The sequence below is a fragment of the Podarcis liolepis genome, assembly GCF_965112155.1.
Source record: "Podarcis liolepis genome assembly, chromosome: 5".
Classification (NCBI taxonomy): domain Eukaryota; kingdom Metazoa; phylum Chordata; class Lepidosauria; order Squamata; family Lacertidae; genus Podarcis; species Podarcis liolepis.
In genome coordinates this window covers 82683780-82702982 of record NC_139556.1, presented here as the reverse complement: position 1 = coordinate 82702982, position 19203 = coordinate 82683780, and the positions used below count along the sequence as shown (strand labels likewise).

Genomic DNA, 19203 nt, shown 5'->3' with positions numbered 1-19203 from the left:
GTTTCTTATGGATAATGCTCCAGGTCATCCTCCAGGCTTGGAGGATGAGTTGTTGGAAGAGTTTGCGTTCATCCGTGTAAAGTTTTTGCCCCTCAACGCAACTTCTCTCATCCAGCCCATGGACCAGCAGGTCATATCTAATTTTAAGAAGCTTTACACCAAAGCATTGTTCCAAAGCTGCTTTGAGGTGACCTTGGACACAGAGCTAACCTTAAGAGAGTTCTGGAAGAATCATTTTAATATCCTCCATTGCTTACATATGATAGACAAAGGATGGAGAGAACACTGAAGGCAGCATGGAAGAAATTGTGGCCAGAAGCTGTCCCAGAACATGTAACAGAGGCTGTTGAAGAGGATGCTCTTCTTGTTGAGGATATTGTGTCTCTGGAAAATTCCATGGGCTTGGAAGTGAGTGGTGCTGATGTGGAGGAGTTAGTGTAGGAGCACAGGACTGAGCTCACCACAGAAGAACTTCGAAACATTCTGATGGAGCAGCAAAAGGCGGCAACTGAGGAAATATCTTTGGAGGAGGAGAGCAGAGAAAGTCTATCTACAGCAACAATCAAAGAAATGTTTGCAAAATGGGCTGAAGTGCAAACTATTGCTGAAAAATATCACCCTGATAAAGCTGCTGTAAGTCATGCCACTAACACCTGCAATGTCTTACTTTAGACAAGTTTTTAAACATCGGCAAAAGCAAGTATCAATTCTTGGTAAGGAAAAGATCCAGTGAGTCTGAACCAGGTGGCAGTGGTGTAGGTGGCAGTGATGTAAAAAAAAGCAAGGGAAGGAATGGCAGGAGAGGAGTCACCAATTGTGAATCTGGAAGAGGACCCCAACCCCCCATCCAAACAATGACTACCATCCGTGTAGGTAAGAAAGAAAAAATCACATTTTCATTTTTTTAAATCATCAATACTGTTTTATTGATTGTACAATACAGTACATTGTTTATTGCTTTCATTTTATGGATCAATGGCCTCATTAGATATTAAAATTCATATTCAATTGCTGTTTTAGGGGTTGTTTTTCATCATCTGGAACGGATTAATCAGTTTTACATTACTTTGTGTGGGAAAGCACACCTTGGTTTAAGAACGCTTTTGTTTAAGAACCGGCTTCCGAAACGGATTAAGTTCGTAAACCAAGGTACCACTGTAATGAGGGTGCCAGGCGAGCTCCCAGGGGAGAGCATTCCATAAGCTGAGAGCCATCACAGAAAAAGTCCGTTTTTGTGTTTCCACCCTCCGGACCTCTCGTGTTGTCTATGCAGGAGAAGACTGTAAAATTTTATGTAGGAAAGATACCTGAGTGAACACAATGCCTGGTTAATGCACCCAAAAAGTCTGATGCGCTGCAATCTTGGGACCGTACCACTTCATAATGTGGAGGTTGGTTCAATACCCCCAAGTCAAAACCTTCCTGCTCAGGAAAGCTAGTTTATCAGGAAGAAGTGGTCTGGATGTGCCCTCATCCCAACATGCTACTTTGATTTATCAGAGAACACGGAGATATAGAATCTGCCCTCTGTGTTCTAAAAGGGAAAAATATCTACATTTTTTTTAGTAACTAAACAAATAGGACTAGCAGTGAAATTTATCTGTGTGGAAAGCTCCTGACCAAGGTCCTATCCAGCCATGCCCTCCTCTGGGATACGCCATTCTCCCTCCCCTCTGCTTTTCTTTTTCTTTTTCCCCAGTCCATCTTTTTATTTTTTTAAAAAATTTCTGACATTACAGAACTAAACTCAAATGTATTAATTCCACTCTTACATCTCATGACATAACAGAAAAACTTCATGAGCCAAGAAAGGGGGAGAAGCGTATAAACTAAAATATGAATCAGCATTTTAACAGCTGAACAGAGAAAGGGAATTAAAATGCTGCAAATTTTTTTTTAAAAAAACATGAGTAGATGGGTAAAGCATGTAGAACTGAAAATTTACAAACTAGTTAAAACCTGGAATCGCTGACTGCTCAGAAACTACACAGATGGACCGTGGGGATGAACAGCAGAAACAGGTAATGAGTGAGGCGGTTGCATTGTCCTAGATGCTTCCCATTCCACCAGTCTCCAAAGAAAGCCTGATATTAATTAGATATTGAGCCAGGCTAATGCTGGCTGCAGATCCAGTTATGGTAACCTGCCTGTCAGTAGATCCTTCCACTGGATTGGCAATTTTGATCTGCGCCCCAGACATCTGGCGAATCTCATTGATCTTGGCGCCTTGACGCCCAATGATGCATCCAATCAGATCATTTGGAATGGTGAGTTCATGAGAAATAGTTTGAGCTGATGCATCCAAACCATGGAATCCAGTGTTGCCATGAGACATTGGAAAGTGTGACTGTTGCATTGCCAACTGTTGCAGCTTGGTCAGATCTGGCTGTGGAATGGCATACTGTCCTTGAATGGTATAGGCCTCTTGAGGTGGTCCCTCCCGGTCAGAGTTGAGGCACACTGATGGGGTGGTGTGGAGGTTACTTGCACTGCCGCTGCTGTACCTGTCCTGACCGCCTGCAAAGATGACAGGAGAACTGGATGGCTTGGGTCGGTAGGGGATGGTGACACCCTTTAGGGGAGACTCCAGCATGACCACACATAACTGCCTCCCCTCTGGTTTTCTGACCATCTACTGAAACCATGCACAACAATGCCCACTGAACTGTTTCTGGTGCCCCTCTTAGGGTTTTTCGTTTTTCTTTAAAAAAAAAAAAAAAGGAATTCTACAAACTTTGGGTCAAGCCTGCTGGTGCATGGAGGCTGCAGAATGGGGGGTAGCAAGACTGAATTCTCTTCAATATAAATAAAATAATATTCTCTGAACTAAGTATCAGACAGAAGGCTGCATTAGAATCCTGCTAGTTCCAGCCATTCTATGTACAGGACACAGACACCTATCCCTATCCCTGAAGGTGCATGCACTTCTGTAATTCCCACACTTGCAGTCTAAAGGGCTGTCACATGGAGGTTGGAGCAAGCTTGTTTTCTCCTGCTTTGGAGGGTAGGACCCAAACCAATGGATTCAAGTTACAAGGTGATTCCCACTAAACACCAGGAAGAACTTTCTAATATTAAGAGCTGTTCAACAGTGGAACAGTCTCCCATGAGAGGTGGTGCACTCTCCTTCACTGGAGGTTTTTAAACAGAGGTTGGATGGCCATCTGTCATGGATGATCTAGTTGAGATTCCTGCATTGCGAGGGGTTGGAAGAGAAGACCCCTGGGGTCCCTTCTAACTCTATGATTCTATGACAAAGTACAGAAGCACCTTGATGAGTCATTTCTATCTGCAGAATGGAACTAAAAATCACCTTACACCACAGGTCTCATTGTCAGAATAACAAAGAGAATGGTGCGTTTAAAAACTTACATATTACACAAAGCATTAACTGCATGAATGATACAGATTGCAACTGGAATGTCCATACTCTCCAGATTCCTAATTTCTGACTTAAAGGAAAAACATCCTAAAGGTGCTAGATGCAGCCCTTCAGTATTGTATTAAAGATCTTACCATATGAATCTGAAACAATATTTACAAATGTTACTTATAAATATTTTGAAACTACAGTTATCTTCCCTAAAGAACAATTTGGTAAACATTCTGCTGATTTGTACTCACCCTTTCTTTCTGCTCACGTGGGCTTTATTTCCAAGCCTATTCAATATAATGTTTTCCAAGCAGGGACCATGTGAATTGTTCATATAAATAGAGCAAATTAAACTGTCTCCACATATATCCTATCACATTTGTAGCCCTGATTTCTCTCCTTAACACGTGGCCAAGACAGCGTATTATCTCCCTGCAGAGGTTGACCTCAGGATATTAGATTCTGCCACACAGCTCTCTTGTACTAAACTGAGGGGAAACACTTAATCACCCCTGCCTTTTCAGGGAAAAATCAACTTTAAATTTGCCATGATGAAAAATCAATAAAGCAGTAATTGCTTGGCTTATCATTGTGTGGAGAAACAAATTGGGAAGCGAAGCTTAGCGTCCACACAGATTTCAGTGAAACACATGGAGTTTCAGGATCACTAAGCTAGAAAAGGGAAAGGTCTCAGAGCGATAATTAAATCTACTCATGCTGATTTTCTGCCAAATTTATTTCCCAAGTGTATATAAAATGTTTCACTGCTTACTAGCTAGGCATAACTAATCAATTCAACACTGGGCCAACACACATGAGAAACAAAAATGCAAATTCAAGAATGAAGGCATCAGGATAACATATTCATTTAGCATTAGTCAATATTATTTCTTGAATTCAAAGAAACGAGTCCTTATTTCACTCTACCCCTTTGATATTTAAGATCACTTTTACAAATGTCTTTTCCCTATAATCCCCTCTAAATCTTTTACACACTGATTCATTCCCGGTACCAAAATAGTGTTATCACTGTCAGATATTTTAATCATCTTTCACTTCACATTTTTCAAATTGTATGTTTTCATGAGCAGCTCCATTTTAATAAATCAAGAAAACTTTTAATTGTATTATGCATGATATATTAAAGTCAACCGTTTAAGCACCTCATAGCAGTAATCCAACATGCCTGGTTTTAATATGGAAAAGTACCATTTTCTTCTTCAGCAGTATTTATATTGCACCTTATCACAGTGCTCTTGTGGCCACATATTTAATTTACTTTGAGTTTGACTAGCCAGGCCTCGAATTTAAAGAAAATCAGGTCTGCCAATAAAGCTGTCATAAATCCTGATGCCATCATAAATAAAATTTAAATGCTGTTTTCAGTTAGTCCCAAATTAAAACACCCTCTGCCATTGAAAACATTCTTGTAAAAGTGGTGTATTTTTATTAATAGACCTAATTTTATGCAGAAAATTAGCATAGCTCCAATGGAAGTGCAATTTGGCTCTGTCAAATTCAAATTAGATGGGGGAAATCTCTCACACCTCCCCTACTCTGCTATAAAAATTATTTTTGTGAGGGAGTCCTTCAACTGGTTATAGGGACTGTGATAATTAAAACATTTAAAGTAGCACAAGCCCCCTTGTCTCTAATCTGTAGCTCAGGTCAGCTGTCTGTAAATTCTAATTTGTCCTCCATTTGTATTCATGACAGGAAAATGCCGCATATGTAACAGCAAACCAGCAGGAGGGTGTAGTGGTGGGCTTGGAGGTCAAATAATTTGATTTCTGAGCAGATTACATGTAACATCCAACATCTAATCTCACACCTGATTTGGCAATAAAATTATAATAAAAGTAATGTTAAGACACCATTACTAAGGGGCAGATAAAAGAACAACCTTTCTTCATGTGCTGGGAAACAATATGCTTCTTTATACCACATGTTTTCCTTAGCAAAGCAGTCCATTTCCAGAATCCTGCTACTTTCCAAAGTGCTCCTTTAAGACTTGAGAGAGGGGCAGGGCAATTTCTTGCATTTATTTTAAATACAAGGCACAGCATGGGGAATAAAAGCTAAGCATCCAATGAATCGGTAATTTCAATTACAAATCAATATTTATTTTCGACTAATAGTTTTTGCTGGCTGCAGAGAATTTATAAACTATATGAAGTTGTATCCAATGTTAGTTCTACACAGAGTAAGCCCATTAAAAATTATGCACATGACTAACTTAAATCCATAAATTTCACTGGGTCTACTCTGTGTATAACTTAGTTGGATACACCCTGTATTCAGATAAAATATAGCTAATGTGTGTGTGTGTGGGGGGGGTGTTTCAACAAAAGTTAAGAATAGTAAGACAACAATTATTCCTCATATTTCCTTCGGATATTAACTTTCATACATCTAGCTTTGCCAAAATCACCTATAAGAATTTTGTGGTTATCTGGTTTACTTCCCCCTCCTACACCAATTAAATGATTTTCTAACATGCTAATTCCTTGAAATCATTTCAAAAGGTATTTTGGCCTCAATCTGGATTTCATTTCAGATTATTTTTCAAGCAAATTACATCAGCAGAATTCTTAATACTGACAGTATCTGTTACTGAACCAGTGGCAGAATTTGTTACAAAATTCAATCTTCAAACGGGGACATATTTTCAAAAATACAGGAAACTATTGTTTCCCCTACTGGTCAAAGTTCACACTGTAAGCTCTTTGGGGCAAATTACTGTTTAAAGAACTATGGCAGTCTTCTTTAACTTCTAGATATTCTGTCTTCTAGATATTCTGGACTACAATTCTCATGAGTCTCAGACAGCATGGTTGTGCTGACTGAGGTTGAGGCTGATTGGCAGTTGTAGTCCAAAATATCTGCAAAACACTAGGAAAAGGCTGCACCATGGGAAACACTTGGGAAAGGCTGCACCATGTACATTGATGACTATGTACGTTTACTGGCAATGCCAGGTATTGTCTTATTTCCTGCCCCACATAGATGACTACAAAATCCTGACACACCTTTTACTTTCCTTGCTGGAAGGACTTCCCCTCATTGACATTCAACTCCCTCTTGCAAGATCCCTTTAGAGATGCCATACTCCCTCAAAATTGCCCTCAGTTTGACATACTGTTAATTTTAATTTCTATCTGCTTTGTTAATCTTTGCTGGCTCTGTTGGATAGCTCAGAGAAGGAACCTTTCAGCAGTGTATAGTTCTATTGGTCACTTCCACCCAACGAACTTTCTGGGGGCTCTAAGGCTGGTGCTAAATTGTGGTCATCAGGTTTGGTGGTGGGGCGTATGTGTCTATTTCCTTTTAATTCAGTTCAGGATATGAGTGAAATATGCTTGGACTCTGAAGTGGTGACAGTAGGACCAATATAACTTGTGCCTTCCCCCAGATTTCTTTACATGCTGGATGACACTGGACACTGTGATGGAGCCATCACTTTAAGATAAGGATGTAAGAACCTGCCAGATCAGACCACTGGCCCATCTGGTCCACCATCTTGTTCTTACAGTGACTGATCAGATGACTATGCCTAGATCAACAGCAGGACCTAAGCACAACACTACCCATTTGTGTGTCCTAGTAGGAGTGGCCGCCGAGACCATATAACACTGGTCCTGAAAGACCTTCATTGGCTCCCAGTACATTTCTGAGCACAATTCAAAATGTTGGTGCTGACCTTTAAAGCCCTAAAGGGCCTTAGCCCAGTATACCTGAAGGAGCGTCTCCACCCCCATCATTCAGCCTGGACACTGAGGTCCAGCTCCGAGGGCCTTCTGGTGGTTCCCTCACTGTGAGAAGTGAGGTTACAGGGAACCAGGCAGTGGTGCCCGCCCTGTGGAACGCCCTCCCATCAGGTGTCAAAGAAATAAACAACTATCTGACTTTTAGAAGACATCTGAAGGCAGCCCTGTTTAGGGAAGCTTTTAATGTTTAATGCTATATTGTGTTTTTAATATTCTGTTGGGAGCCGCCCAGAATGGCTGGGGAAACCCAGCCAGATGGGCGGGGTATAAATAATAATAACTACTACTACTACTACTACTACTATTATTATTATTATTCCGACAGTGGTATAGAAAAAATAGTTATCATGGCTAGTAGCCTTTGATATGTCTTATCTTCCAATAACTTGTCTAGCTCTCTTTTAAAGTTACTCAAGGTGATGACCATCACTATTGGTTGTGGAAGTGAATTCCATATTTTAATCAGGTGCTGTGTGAAGAAGCACTATGTGTTGTCTGTCCTGAATCTTCCAATGTTCAGCATCACTGGATGCCCTTCATAGGAAGCAATTAATAAATGAACTACTACTAAATGATTTCTCTCCAAGAATTTAGTTAGTATCGTTATGGTTCGCAACTGGAGTTTCATTTACTCTCAGAATCAATTGTAAACCCAGAACAATACGGGAAATGAAGAAATCTCTGAGCAACCAGTATATAGCTCTTGAATAGATTATGGACTGCATATCACACAATATCTTTACTGAACTACAAATGGGGAAGGAGTATTTTGGACTTTTACGTAGTTTGGCTTGAAATATAGCCTTAATTTGATAGACATTTTTTGAAAGCCAGATAGCACACCACTTCTGATTAACTTCGGAATAAAGAATATAAACTTGTAGCTAGGAGTAAAACTGCATGTATCTTGACGTGGGAGCTCTGTGATAATCTTTATAAAAACTTAAAAGCAGCCTCAGAACAGCAGTGCCTTGGGAGGTATTTAACCCTTCTCTCCTACATCATTTTCTCTGGTTGAAATTTCCCACCCTCAAAAAAGCAAGAAAGAAAAAGAAACCCGACAACAGTTTTGCTGTGGGGGAGGCACAATAGGATACCTGTCTTATCTCTCCTGTGGATTAATAGCCACTGGGCAGGGTGTGGTGGTGGAGAGAGATGGAAAATGAATGAATGAATGGCACAACAGGAAGCAGGCTCTCCCCTCACCTGCTGCCCAAGCTCCTTCCCTCTCCCCTGGCTGATGTGTGCACAATTCTCCCACATCATCTGTGCTTTGCTCCTAGGACAGAATGGATTGGGAGGAGTTTTGGGCCCTAGCCTCTGTTTTCAAGTTGCCCAGGCTCTGGCATCATAAAGATTCCACAAAGGCAAACAAATCACTTTCACGTTGAACAAGTTGCCCTGGGATCTTAATACACTCCTGATGTAACTTCTTACATGAAAGCTCCCAGACTAGAAAGTGCTTAATCACCTGCTGAGTACTATTGAGATGACAGACTAAGTCAGAGGAAGCTACATTCCACTTTGAAGATAGGATGTCCATGAAGCACAGTTGAGTTATCCAGTTTTACTTTCACACAATGCCCTTTTAAATACTTTCCAATTTAAGCTTTAAGTCAAAGTAAAACTACAAAAACCTACCCAGATGCCTTAAAAGCATGCTAGGGTCTCAAGGCAGGGGAAATGCAGGTAACTCTTGTTCTCGGTTATTACTGCTTCAAGAGTAGAGGTACTGGCCTAGAGGTGGCAATAACTTTAGCAGTTTTATCTTTTGTCACAATGGACATTGCTAAATGTGAGAAGCCTATATGTCTATTATAATACATGCACACAGTGTATCTGGATAACTTAATTAGAAAATTAACATAAAAGAAAAGATTTTCTTCAGATGTAATGAGTGCCCAGTGTGCTTTGAAGTTAAAGGGAATAAAGCTTCAACCATTTTTGAATAGATCATTAAACTGAAAAGTTTATGAAATTTGAACATCTATAATCACCTCTGCTTCAGTTACTGAGAAGCAATAAAATTATTAGCTTAAAATCTATGAGGCTAATTATGTTTTAGATTTTCAGTTTTGCATTGCACATCAGGAAAGTTCAGTATATTGTGTCAATCAATTGTCTGTATATTAGGCATCTAGTTAGAGAAGTTCTCCATCATCCAATTTAACTATGCACACCAAATGCTGATATTTAGAGACCAGGAAGACTTGGAGACAAGATAGTCTGGCCTTTGGGATTACTATAGGCAGAAGGGGGATAAGCTCTCTCAATATGTCTGCTTTTGTCGGAATAAAAATTACATATCCCAATTCACTGACCTCAAGTTTTCAGGTTGTATTAAACCAGTGTTTCATACAGGAAGTATTTTAAAGCTTGAGAACATGTTTCTAGCACAAAACTTGTGGGGATCTCAAAAAGACTAACTGGAGGAAACAGAAGGCTACCAATGAATCAACCTACCAATGTTACAACCTAGGGTCACTCCATAAAAACATTTTTCTATGTAATGTAGGCATGATTGGTAATTTTTCTTCAAGTTAAATCTTCAGTTGCAGGGGTACCTTCTGAATGTTGAAAGCTCAACATTTTAACCTAAAATGCTATTCCCCCTCCCAATAGTGCAGCTGCTACTAGGATGAGTAGAATGTAATCTTATGAACATCCATGGACATCTATTGAATATTGTATGGGATCTGCCTGCTGATGAGCAATTCAACTCCATTCTACACCATTTTGTTAGTGCTTCTCTCCATACCAATCCATCAGAGAAACACTTGTCTACTATTTTTAAAATGCAATACACCAAAAGGCTAATCCTCTCCCCTAGATATCAGAGTTCTCCGTCTCAGGTGCTTGAACATGAAAGTATTTTTTATTTTTTTGGGGGTAGGAAACTGAGGTGAACAGCAGTATCTATAGCTACTAGTAGGAAACATACATGTGCACCCACTTGTAAATGAAGCTTCAGTTCTTCAAGAATAGATAATTATTACTGGCTGATTTTGGACTAACCTCTTCCCACAAAACTAAATGTTATGAAGTAATAAAATTCACACAATCCAACATTGTGTCCCATGTTCAACTTTACCTACTCTGTGCAGAAAAGCTGATCTCCTTAATAGGTATGTCCTATGTTTCCTCTGGTGTAAAAATGTCTTATTTTCCACTAATCTGGAACTACTACTTGACTCTAATAATAAACTATGTGTTTTGAGCTATGCATACACAACAGTTCAGTTTTAAGGATATTTTGGAAGTACCTTAACCATTCAGGGGAATAATTTGAGAGATACAAAGTACAAATGTCTCTCTTTCAGACTTGTCTAGTTATTAGGGTCTTGTGCTCTGTATATGCCAAATAACTGACTTGTTTTGGGTTGTACATATATCAGGGCTTGCATATGTATCTGTATCTGTATCTATCTCTCTATAAAAACAGTACTTTTAGTTCATCTAAATTTAATAGCTGAATTACCTTCTTCCTTTTTCTTCTTTGCTTCTTCTTCACTTCTTTCTTTAGCTTTTAATGCTTCATCAGCTTTTGCTAAAAATAAATAAAATGCTGATTAGTTGTTCAGTAATTAACATTTTTGATAAAACAACTTCTTATGAGGGATGGTCAGAAAGACACTTCTTGTGTCCTATGGAAAATGCAATTTACTGTGGACACAAGAAGGGATTGTCTCAAGTCCCAACTTGTCCCTTTATAAAATACATACATGATGCTCAAAGAAGAAACCATTAGAGCAGCTGAACATTTTCCTTAGACTATCTTTGAGATATGTGGATGTTTGAAGTATCCCACCACACATTTTCTTCCCAATACCTTTCCACTAGATAATAGACTGAAGCACTCATGGGCTCTATGTCTCCAGTGTTTGGGCTCCATAAGCAAAGCATGCCATACCCTGGGGCCCCCTTTGCAACTGGTCTGCTGGATGAAGAAACCTTGTACTGCTTCCTGTTTCCTTCTGTAGACATAACAGAGTTTCACTTGATGGATCAGGGCCTCTACATATATTTTTCTTCAGTGCAAGTCATAGCAGCAGCATTTAATTCATGTTATTACAGCATCTTCTAAGAAGAGTCTCCTTTCCTTTAGAAACAGCTTCCCTTATTACTTAATTATCTACAAGTTGCTCAACTGCAGGGGTTTTAAACACTTTACTACAGATGTTAAAGAAGATTAAAAATATACAGCACAGTAACAAGGGACTATCAATATACCCTGTAAATTAATTAAATTTCTGTTCTAGCACATCATTTATTCCAAAGCGTTAATGTCTCAAAGGGGCCATTCTCTTTTATTGCCATCTCACTGCCTGATGAGTGAACTTGGAATAAGTCTCTAATAGCATTATAGTTGATGAAATATTAAGTTTTTAAAAGTACTGCCATGTCGAAAGATGAAGAACCAAAACGTGGGTAGTTAGACTTTAGACCAGCCCTTAATATGTAATAAATCCATTATATGCCTAGTATACTGGCTGTTTTGCTCTACGTTAGTTTGCTGCACCAATACATTAGTTATATGAATATTCAATTGACATAGTGAGTATGAAGTACATGAATGACACATGACCACAACTTTCAAAGTCTAATGTCTCTTTGTATTTAGTAGCTACACCTTCTTGAAATATACAATTTAAATACTGATGCTCTAAAATGATAGAAGCAATTACAGAGACATCTGTTTCCATTTCCAAGCTTTTAGACACACTTAGGCTACATTTAAAGTCATGAAATATTAAAACTTTTCTGCCAGCAATATCTTTACAAGAATCTATTAAATTAGATAATAAAAACAAACCACTGATAACTGTAAAGACTTTTACTTCATTTACACTTTATTCTCCCTAGTAGCAGGATAAGGATAATAGAAATTCCATTTAAATTCAATTTTGGTTATACATGTAATTGTAGCTATACCCCTTGAGTCATGTAAAATGCTCAGCTTATGTTTCTTTCAAATTATCCTGCTCAGATTCACATTCCACTCCTTACAACCATCTTCAATATGTATTAGCAAAGCTCATTAGACTGAAATTTAATAATGCAAACATTAGGTGGGTCTCAAGATCCTCCATTATCAACACAAGATGGATTGCTTATATATAGCTCTTAGGCTAACCAGGCAAAATTTAGATTCAATAAACTACGAGGCTTAAATTTGATTTATTTATTTCTCTATGCCAGTTTGTTCTTCATAACTGATTTGTTCTCTGCATAGGAACAGTTCATCATATTTTTGAAAGATAGCAAAATTATAAGTTTAAAAGAGAGATTGTTATCTCATAGTTAGGCATGTGTTTCTGTGTAACCTATACTTTGTTAATTTTCTTGACTTCTATGTACCAGTAGGAATTTTTAAGGTATTTTAAAGGAGATGCTTATTTTCCTTTCTTGGCCCATTATTTGAGCATGGTAGCAAATGCATAACATCCTAAAATGTTTTAATATGGCCCATAAATGGAGATGCTCAGCCTAGCCCACTTAGAAGAATATTCCAGCGAAACAACTGCTTCCAAGTGAATGTGCTGAGGAATTACACATAATCTATTTTGAGAAGTTTAAGATGCCACAGTTTAAAATCAGGAGAAGAAACATTTCTGTTTTTCTTTCAGTGCAATACTGGAAAAATACTGCATGCATGCAAAAATTCAAAACCAAATATTCCTGTGTTGAATTCATAAAATAGTTATTTGGAATTCGAAAGAGCAAACTGTTCCTGAAATCTATAATCCTTGCACTACTGTGTTCCATGAGACTGTTAAATCAGGGCATGTCTTCATTGCTGCTTTCTGTATGTTTCTCATTCGCTATCATCCAGAAGGATAGGCATATTTTTTTCATTTCAAGGATTATCAACAGGGTAAGGAGACAAGTTTTAGAAATTCCACACCAGCATTTTGAAGATAATTAAAGGTCCACTGAACAACCAGCACTAGCCTTCAAAACCTACACCTTAAAGAGGAAGTTGGTTGTCCATATAACATATGACTAATCAACTGTAAAACCGTATGGGGATGTGCCTTTTGTCTCAGGTTATATGATAAGCTAATTTTGTCTCATGTGGCCTGTGTTCTCAGAAAATCAATCCTCCATAGTGACCTGTGACTATCCAGCCACATATCAGCAACTGAGGAGTGATGTGCTAACAGCCTGTAGCAGGTATGAGCAGACTCCAGGATGGCTTTTGTTTTTGTTTTAACTAGAACCACAAAACCTGCCAACCAGAGTCTGGTGCAAAATACAAGGTTTTTGATTACCAGAACTGAACTAAAGGCCTTAATTCTCTCAAAAAACAAAAAAAAAAGAAACAAAACCCCCCCACTCCAATTTATCCTGCTCCCATTCCACACACAACTTTATTCAATTCAGCAGCCTACTTTGCTATTGCCATTGTTAGAAATCCTTGCTGATACTTCAGATCACCCAAAGATCTAGTGGTGAATCCTGAACTACTTTTTGCCCACCTGGGGTCTAGAGCTTCTCAATAAAAGTCATGGTTACTTTTGTGTTTTTGAATTACAGGATATTTGAGAACAGCCATAACAACAACCAAAAACACACTTCAATTCATTTCATCTTTTTCTGACCTGTAACACTTTAATGACGTAAGATTTTTACTGGTTATAGATGGTATCCAATTGCTGTCCTTCTACAATTTAAATGCATCTGCAAGCAGTACAGGGATTGAGTCAATTTCTCCCCATAGCTAAATACCTCAAAACATGGCCCATCTGCTCCAGAGGGTACTCCAATCATCTAGAGCAAATTGGGAGGATGGGGGGGGGGATTGCAGAAAATGGCCTCTCCTCCCATTTTACCAACAGATGTCTTCCATCATCAGAAGGACACCAGTTGGGTGTCACTGTCAGAAAAACGATCAAGTATTGCAGGTCAGGCAATTGAAATGGTCCTCATTGCCACCCAGATCAGCCCAGCTGGATATATTTTAAAAGCCCTTAAGAAGATATGAACATTATCATACAAAAATATTATCTCACCCTAACCAACTTTCTAAAAGTATAATGAAGCATAAGACAATGTACTCTAACATTCATAAATAGGCTAAATCCCACCAAAACAGTTGCCTAACACTTGCTAAGCAGTGTGAATCAAGTTCAGCTGGCCTTAAAAGGTAAAGGTAAAGCTACCCCTGCCCGTACGGGCCAGTCGTGTCCGACTCTAGGGTTGTGCGCCCATCTCACTTAAGAGGCCGGGGGCCAGCGCTGTCTGGAGACACTTCCGGGTCACGTGGCCAGCGTGACAAAGCTGCATCTGGCGAGCCAGCGCAGCACACGGAATGCCGTTTACCTTCCTGCCAGTAAGCGGTCCCTATTTATCTACTTGCACCTGGGGGTGCTTTCGAACTGCTAGGTTGGCAGGCGCTGGGACCGAGCAACGGGAGCGCACCCCGCCGCGGGGATTCGAACCGCCAACCTTTCGATCGGCAAGTCCTAGGCGCTGAGGCTTTTACCCACAGCGCCACCCGCGTCCCTTCAGCTGGCCTTAATGGTCACCTATTATCTTCAATCATCTCTAAACTCCTCCAAGTCCTTTCACACATGTAGAGAACTAGAGCGGTCGTGAGAAAGGAACTGCAATCCAGAAGAGGCTCTTGCTGGAGGAATGGGCTTTTTACCAATTTCCCCCTTTCTTTTGCAGCCCCTGCACCACCATTTACATTGTACTAGTTTTTGGAAAGTCCAAGAACACTTCCTAAGAACTGTAAAAGCTGAGACAGACCTTAGCTTGGCAGAAGTCATTCTAATTATTCTTCGGCAAGACTTGTTCTTCCATACACAATTTTATCTTTAATACTGCTTTTTACCAGTTTACCCAAAACACATAATTAAGTAGTATATAATTTCCTGGATCACCTCTGCTCCTTGAATAGCTTCTTATAAATCTGGGTTACATTAGCTGATCCATATCACCAGTTTCATATGGGAGAAGAAGGACCCAGGTTCCAAACTAACCATGGTTTTAAAGGTCAAAAACAAAGCTTTGAATTGTGCACAGAAACTCAGAGTCCAAGAATATATTTAATAGGTGTAATGTGATCAGACTTGCATGCCCCAGTCAGCAATCAAGTTGCCATGGTCTAAAAATAGAAATTGAGGGAAGAGTCTTGACTCCCAGTACATTTCTGAGCACAATTCAAAGACCTTTAAAGCCCTAAATGGCCTCGGCCCAGTATACCTGAAGGAGCATCTCCACCCCCATTATCCAGCCCAGATACTGAGGTCCAGTGCCAAGGGCCTTCTGGCGGTTCCCTTGCTGCAAGAAGTGAGGTTACAGAGAACCAGGCAGAGGGCCTTCTCGGTTGTGGCATCTGCCCTGTGAAACACCCTCCCAGCAGATGTCAAGGCAACAAACAACTATTTTACTTTTAAAAGACAACTGAAGGTGGCCCTGTTTAGGGAAGTTTTTAATGTTTAATGCTGTATTGTGTTTTTAATATTTGGTTGGCAGCCACACAGGGTGGCTGGGGAAACCCAGCCAGATGGGCGGGGTATAAATTATTATTATTATTATTATTATTATTACTCCTACATGGCAAGAAAATAAACCCATTATGAAATAGAAATTATGGGTTGAATCAAACTAAGAGATACTATGAGGAGACCTAATGAAATCAATGGACATGATTGACTTTAAGTGCAGCAATTTCAATGGGTCTACTTTGAGTATGGCTTGGAATACAATCCAGGTTATCTGATTTAGCTATTGTCTACTGCAAAGGGTACAAATTAGATATTAAAATTTAATCAGCAGCAACAGCAGCAATATTTTTTGAAATGCTTATATCTCTGCTTGTAAATTGAAAGAAACTGATTTACAAAGCATGTTTGCCCCTTTACTTGGTTGCTTCCTTAGGTCACAGCACAGTAATAATTATATATCAGAATTATACATACACAAGTCTGAACATGCCCTAGGATAAAGAAATGTTGGAGGTGATTTTTGTCATTATTGAAAAAATGACTGGTCAAAATCTTTACCCTCAATTTGTATGGTTATGTAAAACCAGTAATTTCCACAGAAGACTGAAAAATTTTCATTCATTTTCTCACAGTAACTATAATGTCTATCAGTTGTTATGGGGTGAGGGCAAGGGAGAAAAACCTCTATATTTCAGTGGCTATTACAAATTTGTGTAAATGAACAAACTGACTAATTTTGTTCAGAGACAAGGAAGGTTGACAGGCTAATAACATTTTGATTGAAAAAATAATTTTATTAGGTATGGGACCTTGAAGGATTCTATAAAACCCTTGGGTGCAATTTAAGAAACTCATGAAATATGTTGTTTGATTGGTATTTTTAGGTTGCTTACAAAAATGTGAATTATGTTCTTTATATTTTACTTTATGAAAATATGTACATAATCATGAGTGGATTTAATTATTTGACTCTGTGTGGATAAGTAGGTGCCATGGAAGAGAGACTGCACAATGGAGGATTTGTGGAAACCATGGGTGGTGATAATTCTTGTTGGAGGCAAAGAAAGCCACCTGACGTTGGCCAAACTTGGTGAGGAGTTGCCGAAAAACTAATGAGTGTAGTTGTTATTACTCTGGAGGCTCAACCAATACACCTGAGGATTCAAAAGGCCTGAAATGTGCTTGGCCAGGGGTAGGCAACCTAAGGCCCGGGTGCAGCCCAGTTGCCTTCTCAATCCGTCCCGAGGACGGTCCGGGAATCAGCATGTTTTTACATGAGTAGAATGTGTCCTTTTATTTAAAATACATCTCTGGGTTATTTGTAGGGCATAGAAATTTGTTCATTCCCCTCCCCATATAGTCCAGCCCCCCACATGGTCTGAGGGACGGTGGACTGGCCCACGGCTGAAAAAGGTTGCTGACCCCTGTCCTTGGCTGTGACTGACTAGATGTTGTGTTCCACCCATTCCAAAAGGAGGTCCTGAGATCAAGGGCCTCCTTGTCTGTAAATATTGGATTTTGCTGTGGTTGATGCTCACTGATGCTTCTGCAGGAGACCACTGACCTTGGTTAACCAGATCTTTGCAGTGAGCTCCACACCCTGTGGCTGGCTTTCAAGCTGATCGTTGTTCTTGGAGGTTCGTGAAAGGGAGAGCTCTTCTGAAGATTGAATCTGACTGTCCACCATTGCAAGGCTCAGCTTGATGTATAGATGTCTGCTCAATGTGATGTTCCTTTGGTATGGAAGAGTGGGCATAGTGCTTCGCCCATGGAGTGATGTGTGTTGCTGAGAGGCCCAGGTCATGAGCCATGAACATGAGGTCCCGCTTCTTGGATTTGATGAGAGACTGAGCTTCTGAACTGATTTTTTCTATTCTTCCCAGGGAGAGGAAGGCCAGGCCTTTGGAACTTAGTCTCTGTAGAGCGAGCCCAGATTAGCAGGTCTAGCTAAGGAAAGATGTGCATGCCCTGGATGTGGGGGTGGGCTACCAGGGAGATCATTATCTTGGTAAACGTGGGGGGTGGGGATGGAGGCCAAACCAAATGGGAGGGTTCTGAACTGGTAATGTGTGTTTCCAATAGCAAAATGTTGCTGTGTGGAGAATAATTGGAATGTGTGGGTAGGTTTTCTGGAGATCTATTGATGTGAGTAGGTCTTGGGAGTGGAGATTTTCATTGATAGAGGAAAGAGTCTTCATATTGAACTTTCTGTAGGCTACCCATTGGTTTAGGAATTTCTGATCTAGAATGCCCCCAGTGCAGATAGTCTGACATCATTGTTGTTGCTGGCGGTTAGACTTGCTCTGATTGGGTATGTTGTTTTGCTGGAATATGTTGGAGACTCTGGGCTTGTTCCACGATCTGTTAGGCTTAAAACCACTATTTCTGCCTTGCTGGCAGAAATTACGAAAGGACATACAACTGCATTACCTGAGAGGATAATTTATCTGTTTTCTAACATTTGTACCCCACTTTTCTACCATAAGACATTCAAAGTGGATTATCAAAAATATAAAGATCTAATTATTTTCAATGAAAACAATAAAAAATGAACTCAAAAAGCAGCATGGTAATTACCAATGACACTTAAAAATGCAACAGTTTCCAATTTAAAAAAACACACACAGTGAAGGCCAGTAACACAGTCTCTGCGTGTAGGCATACAATATAACAAACAGAATACAAAACAAAAAGAGGGGGAGAGGGAGAGAGAGAGAGAGAGAGAGAGAGAGAGAGAGAGAGAGAGAGCGCAAGAGAGAGAACAGGAATGCCAGTCTTTGCAGCTCACCAAAAGGTTAATAGGGCCAGGACAAACCTCCCTAGAGAAGGTGTCCCAAGTTCTAGATTGCATTATGGAAAAGGCCCTCCTGTGGTCACACAACATACATCTGACAATGTAAGGGAGTAGAGTAAGCAGTACAGAGATTGATCTCAGTGCTCTTAAGGAAGGAGGTTATCTTTGACATATGCTGGTTCTAGCCCTTTTAGAGCTGCAAATGTCAAGGCTGGCACCTTGCTTTGAGCCCAGAAACAAACTGGTAACCAACACAGATAATATAAGATGAAAGTAACATGATCTCATCAACAGACCCTGGCAGCTGCGTTTTAGACCAACTGAAGTTTCCAAACTAAAGCTCATTTGCAGTAATCTAACTTAGAAATCACAAGGCAACAAATAACTGAAACAGGATTTATTTCTCCAGAAAAGGGTCTAACTGGCATACAAGCTGAAACTGGTAAAAGATGCTCATAGCTCCTGTTGCTACCTGGTCACCCAGGGCTATAAAGAGCAACAACCCCTGACAAGCTATGAAACTAATTATGAACTCTGAAACATGTAGAGCTATAACATTGAATTTTAAAGCTTTGTAAAAATTTATTACTATTGTATTCAATATTCAAAAACAATATTATTATGTGGCTATTTCCAGACTGACTGAAACGCACTGAATTCCTTTCACGCATTTTTTCCGACTGTGAAACTAAGTAGAAACATTTACATAGAGATCCCCGGACTTTTTCTTAAGCTGGTAGTATAATCACTTGATTCAGATGGATGTGCCACTAGAGTTACCAATAAGGCTCCAGAACATTAGAAAACTATGAA

The 19203-nt window shown here is 39.6% G+C and overlaps 1 protein-coding gene across 3 annotated transcripts in view; it reads right to left on the bottom strand.

Moving 5' to 3' along the window:
• RSRC1 (arginine and serine rich coiled-coil 1) overlaps positions 1–19203 on the bottom strand; it is a 166508-nt gene that overhangs the window by 24825 nt on the left and 122480 nt on the right. For 2 of the 3 annotated variants that reach the window (XM_083504493.1, XM_083504494.1), the window contains exons 7-8: positions 10619–10687; positions 900–2517 (exon numbers count right to left, since the gene is read on the bottom strand). In XM_083504493.1, coding sequence (XP_083360619.1) covers positions 2048–2517; positions 10619–10687 — 539 coding nt within the window. In that variant the 3' untranslated portion in view covers positions 900–2047. Of the gene's footprint in view, positions 1–899; positions 2518–10618; positions 10688–19203 lie in introns of those variants that run through there. The other variant, XM_083504495.1, reaches the window with a different exon arrangement.